The 16,297-nt window shown below is 37.9% G+C and overlaps 1 protein-coding gene across 1 annotated transcript in view; it reads left to right on the forward strand.

Annotated features, from left to right (window-relative positions):
• LOC107737274 (paired box protein Pax-1-like) overlaps positions 1-15,995 on the forward strand; it is a 40,232-nt gene extending 24,237 nt beyond the window's left edge. The window contains exons 2-5 of the mRNA XM_016548741.1: positions 12,928-13,557; positions 14,446-14,579; positions 14,922-15,132; positions 15,904-15,995. Coding sequence (XP_016404227.1) covers positions 12,928-13,557; positions 14,446-14,579; positions 14,922-15,132; positions 15,904-15,995 — 1,067 coding nt within the window. The remainder of the gene's footprint in view (positions 1-12,927; positions 13,558-14,445; positions 14,580-14,921; positions 15,133-15,903) is intronic.
• Positions 15,996-16,297: the final 302 nt, after the last annotated feature.

The raw sequence follows: 16,297 nt of genomic DNA on the forward strand, positions 1-16,297 counted from the left end.
ACTGTCAAGTTACGGAAAAAAAAAATCGCAGACTTTGATTATGAAATCGAAGAAATCGTTCGGGATAATGACAGCTGTTTGCATAGCTTCTCAGTATACTACGGCTCTGTGAAGTAAATGCTGCTCCATCTGAAAGCATGTGAAAATACCACATTTAATAACATATTTTTACTCCAAACTCACTTCATAACGTCAGTCGAGTGTTTGAAATAAATCCTTCTGTGAGATGATGTGGCTTCTTACACAGAATAAGGCACGCAACATATTTCATAGTATTCTACGCAGTGATAAAGACTACGTCGATTAGCATTGCATTATTATATACTTTATTATAATAAAAATTATAATAAGACTACTCAGATAAACCACATATTGTTGTAGTCGTGTGTTTATTAGTCACGTTGAATCAATGAAAGCAGTTGAATCTTCTGTTTATTCAGCTGCAGCCATAGGCATTTCCTGGGTTTCTTCTGCGAGGCATATTCGGAGTTTCAGAGCGAGAGCGCCCTCTGGCCTTTGGATGGAGATTTACTGCTGATCACAGAACCGTGCTTCACTGAAAGATACGCATTACAATCGCAGCTTCTGTCGAATCGCGATCTCGATTCCATTTCGATTTATCGTGCAGCCCTAAAGAACATGTCAGCTTATTCTACTAATCCTGACCCTAATTTAACAGTCTAATACTGTAATGCGAGTTAGTTGACATGTAGTTGCAAAGTTACTTATAGTTAGCAGAATGTCTAAAGTGGACTGTCCAAATAAAGTGTTACCATTTCCGTAGATCCAAATAAATCCAATCAGATTTTGCAATCCGATTCACATTTTACGTGTTCCGAACTTCAGAACTGAGGAAAGCCACCGTTATAATGTCACCGGTGCTGGTCGCGCATCCAAAAGTGTGATAGTTGCAACTATGGCGTTATTTTAATGACAAATGTCGAGAGCGCATAATTGTAGCGCGAAAGCACATTAATATAATGCGCGAGCGCGAATCTCTCCGCACGCGCGCGGATTTCCTTTGCTCTAGCAGAAAACCGGACGCGCGCGCTCAGATACACGCTGCTCTCGCCCGGAGAGAGTGCGCGCACTTCTTTTTTTTTATCCAGTGTTTGTTCAGTTCTGATTTTTTTTTTTCATGAAAATCCACTTAATATTATCTACACATTCAATGGCACTCTCCTCTAAAACAGTGAATATACAGTTATATGACAGTTACATGTAATTACATTGTCTGCAAATGCATTAAACCCATAGAACAGAATGTGGTAATGTTATGGCAAATATGAAAAATTCATTATAGTGTTATACTTGGTCTCCAAATCTTAAGTATTGGTTTAGGGAGTAGTGCATCTGACCCATATCTAAATAGTTCTGTCTTAAATCAGAAGATTTAAGATTTAAGATTCAGGTGCGAAAATAATAAGTATAGCGCATGAGCACCGAGAGATTTGAGAGTGCACAGGACACAGTTTGATACACGCTGCTCTCGCCCGGAGAGTGCGCGCATTTAAAACGTGTCTCTCTTTTTTAAACGAGTCCGGTTTTGTGTGAGAGCAAAGGTAATCCGCGCGCGAGCAGAGAGATTCGCGCTCGCGCATTATATTAATGTGCTTTCGCGCTACAATAATGCGCTCTCGACATTTGTCATTAAAATAACGCCATAGCAACTTGCAAACATTTATTTGTGGTGCTGCCCTGCTAGTCTTCCATTATAAGTGTATTGTAGTAATTATATTTGTTTCTGTCAGGACCACTATTGTCAAAGATGATTGACAATTAGCATACAGTTTGGATTGGCGGTATGGTTCTGTTCTGGGCAAGAACTCCCTGCACATCCATGCAGCCTAGTATGGATGAGAGCAGGGAGAGCAGCGATAACCCCCCAAAACAAAACCATATGCTGATATTCACCAACACAAACACAAACAGCAAAATCTCAAAGCCTTAAGCAACAAGCATGTTGCCCTTAACCAATGACTAATCAAATATGTTGCTAAACGCCGCATAACCTGTAGCAACAATTCTGTTGCCTTTAACAGTTGACCAATGATAATACGACTAGACAGCTTAAGAACAAGCATGTTCCCATAACAACCAGATAGCTCTGGGACAAACATGTTCCCGGCAATACAACTATAACTTAAGAACAACCATGTTCCCAATAACAACCAAGCTTAAGAACAAGCATGTTTCCAATACGACTAGACTGAACAAGCGTGTCTGATACAGGAACTGAATCAACGCTGAACTGACGGCTGCATATGAAACTGGAAAATGCTGCCCAGTATTGCATCATTCACATCTCCGAAGAGTTTTCAGTTTTATCAGATTTATAAAAGAAAGATACAGCTTGCGATTCTCTCCGAAAACAGCCAAGCTCCTGGAGGCGAGCCGTGGGCGGAGTTGAAGAGTTGCCAGCACTTACACTTACTAACAATCACAGACATTTGATGCAGTTTTACAGCAGTTCCTATATGACCGGGATCTTTTATCACTGGGGCTTCTCCATCTTCCAGTACCAAACGATGTACAAATCCAGTGTCAGAATGTACCTTGTTATAAAACATTCGTCACCGAAATGACGGGAACAAACAAACACGAGGCGTTCCCCATAGCGACCCCTAGAGGACGCAGTGTCTCGTTCCCTACTCAGGGAACCATGGTTACATAAGTAACCTGAGACGTTTTGTCTGCCAAATTCGCCATTTAATTGGCTACTGAGCAATGCGGAAACTGCTGATAATACTGAGGGACCTTATATATGAATGCTTAGATAGGTGTCGTATTCCCATCTATTGATGGGGATCAGCTGAGAGTCAGCTGATGCGAGCTTGACTAACGTGATCTGCCAGAACTAACGCTACGCTTGATTTTTACAAATTGAGAGACAATGTTGAAATTAGTATCTCTGGATTTTCACCCACATCTAAATATACAAGGCATTTCATAACACTACAAAAACTATATAAGGAAGGTAAACTTCTCTTCTTAGTAAAGCATTTTAGCTACATTCCTATAAATAAACGAATGAATGAATGAATGAATGTTTATTTTTACATATCTGTGGATCACAAAAACCAAAATATGTGAAACAATACTTTTTTTCCCTTTACAGTATGCTTAACTTTTCCATTACAAAGGCCTTTCACAAGCTCATGTTGATAGTCCAGGTTTGGTCTTTTGCCGTTTTTGTAGAGTTTGATAGTGTTCTTAATTGCTTTGATGGAACACTGAATAATATCACTGACTAAGTTTCTGCATCTGCATTCAAACATCCTGTTTAACGCGAAATACGTTTCTTCTCATGTTTTTCACTATACGGGCCACAAGAGAAATATTAAGGGAATAATTTAAGACAGTTATATACCGTTATCAGCATATGTTGAAGTAGTTTCGTCTCTCGTTGACTCAGCGTTAATGCAGCTTTAGAAAGCTCCGTCAATTTTTTTTAACTTTCACTTTCTCTATAGTGAATTGACTTACGTTCACCGGCATAACTCTTGTGCACAGTTTGCGCGTTGCTTGCTTGTGTTGCTTGACCCCTCCCCCATAATATCAATTGTTTATAGGCCACATATTAGGCACTTCTCTCTTTTTTTTAGCTTTTTAATGTTTATTTTTCAATGTTAATGAAAGTCGGGGATGGGGGGGCGGTTGGATGGGCTGTGCTGGGGCTAAGCAAGTTTCTAATGGGGCTATAGCCCCGTCAAGCCCTGCCACTGTGCATTCGCATGCGTATGAATGGAAGTCAATGGAGCGGAAAGTGCAGTGTGACCGCGGCTTGCCAACAGAGATGTCAAAAGTATTTGGCTGCTTTCCCGAAACCTTCTTAACGCTATGTCGTTCTTAAGTTATGCCTTAAGTTGTACCTTATCGTTAATATGTGTTTCCTAGGGGTGTAATGGTACACAAACATGAAGGTTTGGTACCTCGGTTTTGACGTCACGGTTCCTTACGGTTTTGGTACTGCAGGGGGAAAAACTAAACATAAAATTGTTTTTTTTTTATATTAAACCGTGGTTTGCTGAACAAATGGCTGTTTCTTTAAATAAATGTAATTACAATTAAAAGTTTCTTAGGGATAAAAATCGACCTCAGATTCTGCTCTAAATTATAGGGAGCCATTTACATTATTTATTATAAGGTTACAATTAACAACAGAGCCCAAACTTAAATTTAATGACTATTTATTTTTTATAGAATAATCAACACTCAAATTAAAAAAAAATTGTGAGCAAACATGTAAATTGCACATAATGCAGTTTTTAAATTAACTTCTAAATTATACAATTTCTGTTTGTTGTTGAAATATCATTTACACAGTGGCTGTCATAATTGTATCATAACAGATTTATTTAAACATACATTTAATAATTAAGACATCTCTAACAGGTCAAATAAAATGTAATGAGTACATAGTCTAATATTTCGTGAAATGCTCTTCTTTGCACTTCACTTCTCTAGCGAACGAGCTGTGGACACTGATGACTTGCCTGAGGTAAATGAAATGCTATGCACATTTTGTTTACAAGCTGTATTGATGTGTTTCTGCGGTTAAAACGCTGATTGAGGGATTACATGAGGCATGAGATGTTCATTCATGTTTATTTCGCGTGAAAACTAGTATTAAAGAGGAAGAGATGATCGCGCTGCCGTTTGAACTGAGGAGTTTATACAGCGATCGTCGCACCACATCAAAGAGCGTCAAAACGGCATTTATTGTTTGAATTTCCTGAATAAAATGGACATAATTTGAAAGATGAGACTTTGTTTCTTATTAAAAGTAACAATATATAAAACTGGAAATTTCCAATGAAGTCCCGCTCCTCCAGTGGTTAAAACAGTGCTGTAGCCTATTTGTTCCGTACACATGCGTACCTAACCGAAAGACCCATACCGAAAATTTTCGGTACGAAAACATGTACGAAAACATGTACGAATACATGTACCGTTACACCCCTAGTGTTTCCAGAAACATTCTTAGTTAAGCATACCTTCTGTAAGTCATACTTTCGTAAAGTTGGTCTGGACCAGTCTTAGCTATACCTTATCACTGTTGACAGTTCACAGTTCTTTACATCTCAGTCTAGGTAATACACGTGTTCAATTAAGCTGCAATTCATAAAAAAAAAAATATGTATAGATAAAGAAATGATATATATAAAGAGACATTTCAATGGACATTTCAATTTCAATTCAACTCAATGGAGATACCCCCTCAGCCCCGAAATTCAGCTGCTGGCGGCTCTCCTCTCTCTCTTTTTTTCTCTGCCATAGTAGCTGTTTATTATATGTTTCCATTGTTGCGCTTTTATAGAGTAGCTTATCCAGTAACATAAATTAATGATTTACACCAATATGTCATGGGCAATCAACCCTGGTTGTGGAGTAAGTGAGCACTCTTACCTGAATGCTTTTCTGTTGGGCTTGTGCAGGCCCAATGTGTGTGTGTGTGTGTGTGTGTGTGTTTTCTCTCTCTCTCTTCTGTTAAAATCTGTTAAATTACTAAGCAGTGTCTAGTGTAGGTTTTTTCCCTTCTGTTTTATGTGGTGACCACTGGGAGGTGCTATGGGCATATATTTTTCTTTCTTGGTGTATGTTGCAAAGCGAAAGTAAAAGTTTCAGCAAGTTCGTTGCGTTCTAACAGGAAAGAGTTCCTTGTCTTTATTTAAAATCAACACTTTTTTAAAATAAAGAACACGCTTTCTCACATAACACAGTGAAGCAGCCCGTGCATAGAATGAATAATCGATTCTCGAGGCATCAATATCAACCAATTCAGCACCACCGCCATGGACAGCACCTGATAACATCGCATGTAAGGAGGTATATCTTAAGCAGCCTCCTAGCGTCTCTTAGCGCGCTACAAAGACTCTAAAGGTATGCCTTAACTAAAGCTGTACCATTTCTAGGCGTGTTCCCCAAACTATACCTTAGGAGGCTGCTTAAGCGACGTTACCAGGTGCTGTCCATGGCGGTGGTGTTGAATTAGTTGATATGGATGGCTTGAGAATCGATTATTCATTCTATGCACGGGCTGCATCACTGCGTTATGTGAGAAAGCAGTGTTCTTTATAAAAGAGGTATTGATTTTAAATAAAGACACTGGACCTTTTCCTGTTAGAACACAAAGAAAGTCTCAGGTTACAAATGTAACCATGGTTCCCTGAGTAGGGAACGAGACACTGCGTCCTCTAGGGGTCGCTATGGGGAACGCCTCGTCGTGACCCGTGTCTGAAGCATACATTGAAAAAACACCAACTCGTTGGCCGGCGACAGCCATGACGTCACTACCGGTGCGACTACAGTATAAATAGGCGCCGGGAGCACACATCATCCTCTTCTTCGTCTTCACTGACTGTTTTGTTTGAAGCGTGCATTTCTGTGGTAAGAGCAATCTCTATTCATGCACCTCCCAGTGGTCACCACATAAAATACAAGGGGAAAAAAACTACATGAGACACTGCTTAATAATTTAACATCTTTTAACAAAAGAAAAAAAAGAAAGAAAGAAAAAACATAGGCCTACACAAGTCCAACAGAAAAATATTCTGGTAAGAGTGCTTTCCAACAAGAAGCACTTCAGTTCAAATTGTATTTATCAGGACTCATTGGATCTTATAAAAATAATCCAAATTGCAAACTAAATCCAACACTGGATATTTTATATAATTTCGAAATGAGTCCGTGAACCGCAACCTCATGCCCAAACCTATCATGCATATAACTAACTGGCAGTATGCCTTCACTGGCCTTTGAAAGGGTCATTTATATTATCATAATATATTTTCCATAGTGTCTTCATTTACTCCACAACCAGGGTTGATTGCCCAGCAGCAGCATCACATATTGGTGTAAATCACTAATTTCTGTTATTGGATGACCTACTCAATAAAAACGCAACAGGAGAAACATATAATCAACAGCTACTGTTTCAGAGAAAAAGAGAGAAAGAGCCGACAAAATCGGACCAACAAGATCTAAAAGTTGCTGAATTTGCTGGCGTGCCGGCACATTTTTTTGTTTGTTTGTTTGTTTTTGTTTTGTTTTAATTTTAAAAAATCTAAAGTTTTAGTGCATGTATACACTATATGGATCCGCGGATGGCATCATCTTTGATTTTGCACAACTATTATATTCGTATAGAATGAGATGTAAAGAACAGTTAACTGTCAAAAGTGATAAGGTATAGCTAAGACTGGTCCAGACCAACCTTACGAAAGTATGACTTACAGAAGGTATACCTAACTAAGAATGTTTCGGGAAACACGTAAAAGGTTCTTTTTATTGAACCCTTAAAAAGGACATTTAGAACATAGGGGTCCCAAATATGTAATATGTTTAAGGTTCTATAGAACCTTTTCTTCTAAGAGTGTACACACACTTTGTAACAAACTCACCATATCTTTAAAGTCTCTGGTAGGTTCCCAAGCCCAAACAGTCCTTCCTAACTTTTTTATGGTCAAAACTTGTCCAATTCATATCAAATCCAATTCACAATCCAATGTAAAGTGAATAAAGTATAACATGACCCATATTAGGCACTATTAGGCAAAAGCTTAGCAGAGGTACATCGAAAATGAACTTGGTATTTTTCTCCAAAAATTATTAGCTAATAATTTTGACATTTGCTATATGTTCATCCATGTTATATTGCCTCACCCACTCAAGCAATTAGTCGCCCTTTTTCCACAAGAGAAACATTTTTGTAAAGGTCATAAACAATTAACCAGGCTTTACACTGGCACTCTCATTGCTGAACTTGGGGTGGAGCCTTCAAACCATAAAACCAACTGCCTCTACTCTCCACAGTCTCTCAGTTCACAGTTTCAATAAACTCTTAATGGAAACCTTTTGTCTTTTATCGAAGAGGTAATGAATGGATGCTAGTACTACGTTATGTCAAATGTGTTGCCTTTTTTTCTGGACATATTCAGTTCACTTTTCTAGAAGATATTTTGTACTTGCACGATCGTTTTTGTTTTGACACAAATGAAATTAAACATGGATTTAAATTAACAGATTGCTTGATTTCGTGGTACAGAGAAGCATTTCAACAAATTAATAAAATCAAAAGGAAGCGTGACACATTTTCATTTGTGTTAAACTACGAAGATGTCCAAAGACAGTGTGTTTTACTGAATGTATCTCTATATAACCATGTATGTGACAAATAAAAATCTTGAATAAAAAAAAAAAAAAAAATCTTGAATGTTTGTTAAAGTGAAAATGAAAAGGTGACTTGACGTCTAGCCAAGTATGGTGTCCCATACTCGGATTGTGCTCTGCATTCAACCAAATACACACACACACACAGCAGTGAGTAGTGAACACACACACGTGAACACACACCGGAGCAGTGGGCAGCCATGACCTTTGGGTTACAAGCCCCACTCTCTAACCATTAGGCCACGACTTAATAAGCTGCCGGTTTTGAGAGTATAGGCTACATGATTTTAAAAGCTCTCAGAGTGACCCTGGGGATCGTACGGTATGAATTATAGATTATATTTCGTAAATTTATAGGCTTTGTGTTCTTCACCCCATGTTGATTCTCATCTGTTGACGGCACGCAGTCCAGGCCTGGTCTAATAATTTCCACACATAGCAATGAGATCACAAACACTAAATCAAAACCTGAGCCACAACAGGTCTTTAATAAAAATACAGGTATAAAAAAAACTGAGACCATATAAATCTGAATATATTTTGTGCGCATCCGTGATTTAAACGTTTTAATCCCAAAGTCATATTTATCATTGCAATTGGCTACATATTTTATAGCTTTGATAATCAAAAATGGGAATAAATAATTGACGCTAGACATTCCTGCAGAAATGTTTTATTGTGCATATGCACACTGAATAAATATGCAATTGTGCAATTCACTGACAAAAAAAGTGGTAATCTGCAGGTGTAACCTTAAAAAACTCCTTTTTATTTAACCCTTAGTTTGGCTGGTATGATGTATAGATTTAATCAGTGTGCTTTAATATTTTTCCCGTTTAATTAAACCAGTTAATTTAGATGTTACAAGGTGTGTAGGTTGTGTACCAAGTTGTTAACAATGTATTATTATTATTATTTATATTATTATTATTATTATTGTTGTTGTTGTTGTTAATATTAAGAGGATGAATTAGAACTAATAGTAGGCTATCACAAAATAAAACTAGCGATAATTCGACTTTTGACTGATTTTCTTGCCAAAAGGAGTTTATATTTGGTTATAGAAGCGATGAAAGACTACGTCAAAGACCCGGGAGATACATGTTTAAATGTCTTTACCAAAACAGACATCATTTCTTTTTTCAATTTGCCAGGTAATGGGAGAGAGAGCACACCTTCTATCGTCATATCTTCCTGTCTGTATCTTAAAGCATCAGTCTTTATCTGTGAATTGAAAGAGTGAAAATGAGGGGAGTGGGTGTGCTGTGAAATTATAATCAATAATACAAACGAACTAAATGAACACAACAAACAGATATTTAGCTTGAAAACATACAGGCGCCAGTTCAACGCGTTTATTTAATCTTTCCTGATCATGTAAATAATGCGGAATAAGGAATGAAACTGTAAGCTAGTTGTCACAGGTATTAGCTATATTTTAAACAAGCCTTTGACTATAACCAAAAAGACTTGCCAGTACTTGTTGGTCAATTATATTTATAAATGAATGCGCGAAACTGTGGACATATACAGGTGTTATGTTTAACTTGGTTACCTTTGTGATTACTACTGAGGGAAAAAAAAGTTGGCTGTCCTGTGTACTTTCTTATTTAAAACTACATGATCTACTGAATTAGACAATAACGCCACACAGATGGGTTTCTTTTCCCGTTTGAAAATTCTATCACCCCCTATTTTCAACAAAAGCGTTACTCACATCAATTCCTAAATAAATGTCCAAACAATGTGCAAATAATATACATTTGACAAAAATAATATTATTTAAATTTGACATATGCTCATAAAAGAGATTAAAAAAAAACACTGCAGCGTGCCTATGCAGACTTATTCATAGAGAAATACACAAAGTGATACAATTAATCAAGGCATTAATCCTTTAAAATAGTTAAGTGGTTTTTATTCGTACAAGTAAATAAAACATCATAGCAAAGAAGGATGTCAAGTTATGTATTATAAACATGCAGTTTTCACCATGTTGATTTGTCATTATTGTGCGCATGCCGCATTTGAACTGTAAGGATAAAAAGTGAACTGTATAATCACTATAGTATCTGCCCCTAAAATACGTCGCAAGTCACGGAGAAATAAATTAAGAAAGAAAGAAAACAATGGTGCGATCTGAATGAATTATTTAGAAATATGTTACCGGTTTTTTTTTCTTCTTCTTTTTTTATCGCTCTCTCCTACCCAAGTTCGAGTCTCAAATCGATCCGATCTCCGATCTCATGCCTTTGGAAGCAACCACAATTTCCTTTCACATCAGTAAAACTAAGAATTTTCCCATGTATTAACTTTTCAAACAAAGTGGAATTACCGACATGCATCACAGCAGCAGTCACAACAATGGGCTACAATCCTTTGCACTTATTTCCTTTACCTAATATTGTTCCATTTAAATAAAGTATGTAAAGCTCTGTGCATACCTGAGAATCCGGTGCAAGACACCAATGAAGTGAGTTGGTCGTCTGCCTGTTTCACGAATGATCTCGTGAAGCAAATTTCGATAGCCCTTTTCCCCTGCTAAACCTCATTGTGTATCCACAAAAGCTGACAACAAAGTGTACTTGCCTAATTTATCCAGAGGAGGGAGACTTTGGCTCTCTTCTCTCAATACGTCCCTTGTTAATGAGTTTTGACCACGACTTAAACCTGTGGGACTCTTTTGAAAGGTTTATTTTTGACGCACAGCACTCACCTTGATATGGTAATAATACCCGTTTTACACGTCGTGGGCATAGTTACAACAAGTATATATGATGCTGATGTCTATTAATAATAGCACTCTGTTGTGACGGTACACTCTCCCCGCACACTCTGTCTTGTTTTCTCACACAACAACAGCAGTCTAAACACTTTTGCTCACTGATTTCGTTACAGTAACCTAAACATTTCCCCCAAATGTTTGATGATCTCAAAAGATGTTGTCCATGTGTTGACGTTGGAGACTGGTGACCTACACACATGTACGGATAGTGACACCGCTTCTTTTTCTATTGGGTCGTCTGTAAACTTTTACAAGTGAGATTTTGTGAGCTAATAAACTATACCTTCTTTACTTTCACAGGAAACTGTGAGCATGCTGTGATAGTGCTGGCCTTTGGAATTCAGTCAATATCCTATATAGTAATCATGTGACAAAGATATGATTGCATTGTGTATTATTTGGAGCATGTGCGCTGATAAATTAGGTTGGCTACGTTTCTGTGAAATGTGCATTACAAAATAGTTTGATATGATATGTGTTTTTTTCTTCTTCTCACAGCTTGTCAGTTCTACCTCACGCCAATGGAGCATTTCCATTGCTTCTACATCAAATACAAACTGTTTAACTCAAGCGGCAAAATATACAACTCTTTATTCATAAAGACTTGTTTACTTAATTAAAATCTAAAATTGACAGCACATTGTTTAATTGCTAGTGACGGTTTAGACATCAGAAGTATGAAATACACAAATAAAGGAGATTCATATTCTCATTGGTAGTGACGCACGGCTAAATCATCAAGCTTTCACTTGATGTACGATTTTTTGCTCTGCAAAGGCGCACTTCATTCAGATTGTTTGCTAACAGATAGCAGATTTAACGTGTAGAATATGTGCAAAATACATGTAATACTCTTTCTCATGACATATAGGCTACATACACTTCCCGAAACGTGGATGCCTAAACAGCTCTTCTGTTGCTTAGCCTTAGACCACCCTTTTCCACATTCCATAATTGCATATATTGCTTAACGTATCACCAGTGTTGGAAATGCGTCTCGTTTAAACAAAGCCTTGCTCTTTCCTTCTAATCTGAATTAATGTATTGAAAAGGTTAAGTTCTGCATACTGGATGGTACGCGCGCACACACGCAGCCTACCCGAAGAAGCCTGGACCAATGAAATCAACCCATCGCTCTCCGCGTAACCAGTTAGATTGACGTGGAGGACGCCTCAAATTAACTCCAGCAAACTTCAGCCTGCGGGATCAGACAAATCCCTCTTTAACGGGAGAGGATCACTCGTATCCCATTCTACCCTAGACAAGTTTGGCATGTAGAAGTTTTGCAGCCGGAATAAACAAAAGGTTGTCTGAACATCTTCACAACATCTTTACTGCATGCTGCAGCGTTCAGCCATTGAAGGGGAACTGTTTTAAAGAAAAGCATCGCAAGAGCAAATGGGTGAGATCTCGTTCACATCTGCATGCTTATTTTGCAGAGAGATGCTTTATTTGGACCAGAGATAACCGTAACCTTGAGCCTCAAACTGAACTGTCAAATGTTTGCTTTGGTTATGAGTATTTAGATAATTCAAATAAAGCTACTATGCGGTGCCTGCCATGCAACGACTGTCTTATTAGGCCAATAATATTCATTATTTCTACTGACAATCTCAAGCGTTAACAATGTTTTAAAAATGCAGAAAAGATCGCCATGTTCATGTACAAATCTTGGATTTGCTTAAGTCACTGAACATGTAGGCGACATGATGTGCCATGAATAATTCAAATAAAGCTACTATGCGGTGCCTGCCATGCAACGACTGTCTTATTAGGCCAATAATATTCATTATCTCTACTGACAATCTCAAGCGTTAACAATGTTTTAAAAATGCAGAAAAGATCGCCATGTTCATGTACAAATCTTGGATTTGCTTAAGTCACTGAACATGTAGGCGACATGATGTGCCATGCTGTTTCACATAGCACATTTTCCATAGCATAAGTTTAATGCCTTTTGTTTCTTACAGAGCAAACCTACGGGGAGGTGAACCAGCTGGGGGGAGTTTTTGTCAATGGACGTCCTTTGCCCAATGCAATACGATTACGAATAGTGGAGTTAGCCCAGCTTGGCATCCGACCCTGTGACATAAGCAGACAGCTTCGGGTCTCCCATGGCTGTGTGAGTAAAATCCTTGCGAGATACAACGAAACTGGGTCCATTTTTCCGGGCGCAATCGGTGGCAGCAAACCACGAGTTACTACACCGAATGTAGTCAAAAACATACGGGAGTACAAACAAGGAGACCCGGGAATTTTTGCATGGGAGATCCGGGACCGTCTTCTCGCGGACGGAGTATGTGACAAGTACAATGTTCCTTCGGTCAGCTCTATCAGCCGGATATTAAGGAACAAGATTGGAAACCTCTCCCCGCCTAACCAATATGAAAATGGCAAGCAAGCACCTCCGCAGTCCAGCCTCTCGTACAACCATATATACCCGTATGCATACCCCAATGCAATGTCTCCCTCCGGGACCAAAATGAGCAATCCTCCCGGTGTCCCTGTCACGGGTGGGCATGTAAGCATTTCCCGCGGTTGGCCTTCAGCGCACACGGTCAGCAATATATTGGGTTTTCGGGCTTTTATGGATCCTTCAGGTGAGACTATCGGTTTAGACAAATCTTAACCGCACATCAAACGGTTACATAGGCCTCAGCCTCAAGCTTGATTTGTGGTGCATACACAAAGCAAACTGACGAGGCCTATGCAATCACCTAATGTGTGGCTTATTACAAAGATGCATTTTGAATATTGATACAGTTACATGAAGTTTAAAATTAAAATGTGAAATTTAGAAAACAGTTATTAAGACGTATTCACGCAAATATGGCCTAAGAATAACCGAGTAGGCCTTCGGATTCTAGGTATTGTAAAAAGTGGTAACCTGCAATTGTTATAACTATTTAGCTACCTGAGCTGACCCATAAAATAGTTTTGAAAATGTATGATGCATTTATGGTGATTGAATCAAGTTAAATAGCATTTTAGACTAAAATATGTATTAGATATTCAGATGAGCAAATTATATCGATTTAGATATTTAAAAAAAAAAAATTTTTTTTATGTATATACAGACTACGGTGTGTCTATTCCTTAATTGTGAATTATAACGAATAAATTGTGATCACGCATTAAGCAACCCGATATATAATATATATAAAATAAATCATTATAATATGCATTATATATAAAACACGTTGTTGGAAATACTGTATATATGTTATATATTCCTATATATGAAAATATATATTGTCACCTCGAATAATTGATAATATGCAGCATTTTCGCTTAATACGTATCCATGTTAAATGTGCTGCATATTTGTCGAATGTATTTAAAAGATAGTTTAAATCATTCAATTACAAGGGAGACTATCGCTGACATTAGCTAAATAATTATTATTCTTGGAGTAATTTTGATTTAGCTGGTTGCAAAACAAAGCAAAAACAGAAAGTTAAACGCATTTAAATCATTTTTTCCTCTAGCTATTGCTAGCGCTGAAGGATACGCACCAAAAATGGAGGACTGGTGTAGTGTGAATAGAGCGACATTTCCCTCTGCTCATGGAGTCAATGGAATAGACAAATCATCTATTGATGCAGACATAAAATACCCTCAGGTATCGTAGCAATTATAAACTGTTTTATTGTTTCAAATACAAGCTCTGTTCAGAAATAATTTCCACGTATTTGGATGTCATTTTGCAATTTGCTGTTATTTTGTAATTACACAAGTAAGTAAGTGTAATATGAATTAACAGCGTAGCCTACCTAAATAGAATTCCTTTTATAGAGCTGCTTATACGCTGTTTTACCAAAGATTCTATTGCAGGTATATTTATGTGCAATAGCCTATAACACGGACATTGTAAAGTGTTACCTTATCATGTATTATTTGTATACTTTTTTTTTTTGTTGGCTTGCTCTGTCTTTATGTGCTTGTTTTCCCCCTGTTTCTTCAGCCTTCGTCGACTTTGTCTAGTTATGTCCCCGCATGCGCGTACTCTCCCTCCAACCAGTATGGCGTGTACAGTGGTCCAGCAGGCAGTTATGTGAGCCCAGGGCATCACTGGCAAGCCCAGGGCACCAGCCACTCCCACCCTGGCGGTGGCGTAGCGATGCACCCGAGTGACATCCATTCTTCTATGGCGTTCAAACATGCTGTGCGAGATGGTATGCACAGCACAATCATACTTTGAAATCAGTCACACTTCAACTGTTGTCCATTATTGATGAGATTTGAGTATAAATGCTTACAGAGCATTATCAGTAACTAACTTTAAAATTGTTTGACAATGATTAACCTTAGCCAGTTTTAAGATATGTATACACCTCTTAAACGTCCTTGGCTAGATTGATATTATTATTCACTTTACTTTAATGGCTAGAAACAACTCCTGGAGAAATAAATCAATTAAATTGGTTCCAACCTTCATATAGAAACCTAATAGGGTACTAGTGTTCTCAACCAAACCATTAGGCATGCACATAAAATTTCGTAAGAGAATGAGGTCGTGCAGGGTAAAGTAAGCGATCTAACTATTGCAGTATATCACAATTGCGGCCTGTATGCTCACCAGCATCAATAAATTATTGGCCTCATTAATAGACCTACGTGTAATGCATTTTTGCTATTGATTATTGCCGTTTACTCACTTGTAGGCATTTAGGCAGTTTAAATTTTTTTTTTATAATAAATCAAAATAAATATACATTATAGAATAAATGGTCAGTTTTGGGCACTATTTGTATTACGCAAATATGAAAATGTTAAGTATATTTCATAAACTTTGATTTCAGAATATTTTTTTAGTAAATGCATTTTAGAGAATCGTGTTGCCCCGATACTATAGATTTACATTATTTAGAAAATGCGTGATTGGATGTGAGTTGAGTTACGACTTGTTTTGTCTCTAAATATGTTCTCCTGCTTGTCTTCCACAGGAGACAGAAAACCACAGAGTCCCCTAAGCAAGCAGCAACACGAAGCCTTGAGCAATGTACACGGACTCAACCTTTCTACCTCATCCTCCTAACAACACAGATACATCAGTTTAGAAATGATCGCATTTCAAGAACGCAAACCGTAAGTTCAGCCACTGCACATCGTTCGACGGTGTTGTCCTGTTCAAGTCCGTGGCCAGCGCTCTCTGGGAATAAGATGTTTGTAAAGCCGAATGAATGTATCCGACTTTGTTCTTTACTGTAACAATAACTGTCTCCAGGCTGCGTTGTTTGGAGGTTGGCTGTTTAACCATTACTGTCATACTGGTTTTGTCTATGCTCTTTATGACAGCGACAACATAGTAAGCAAAATGAGATTTGTCTTAAAGCTAAA

Source organism: Sinocyclocheilus rhinocerous, unplaced genomic scaffold, assembly GCF_001515625.1.
Source record: "Sinocyclocheilus rhinocerous isolate Xijiao unplaced genomic scaffold, SAMN03320098_v1.1 scaffold1636, whole genome shotgun sequence".
In the NCBI taxonomy this organism is placed as follows: domain Eukaryota; kingdom Metazoa; phylum Chordata; class Actinopteri; order Cypriniformes; family Cyprinidae; genus Sinocyclocheilus; species Sinocyclocheilus rhinocerous.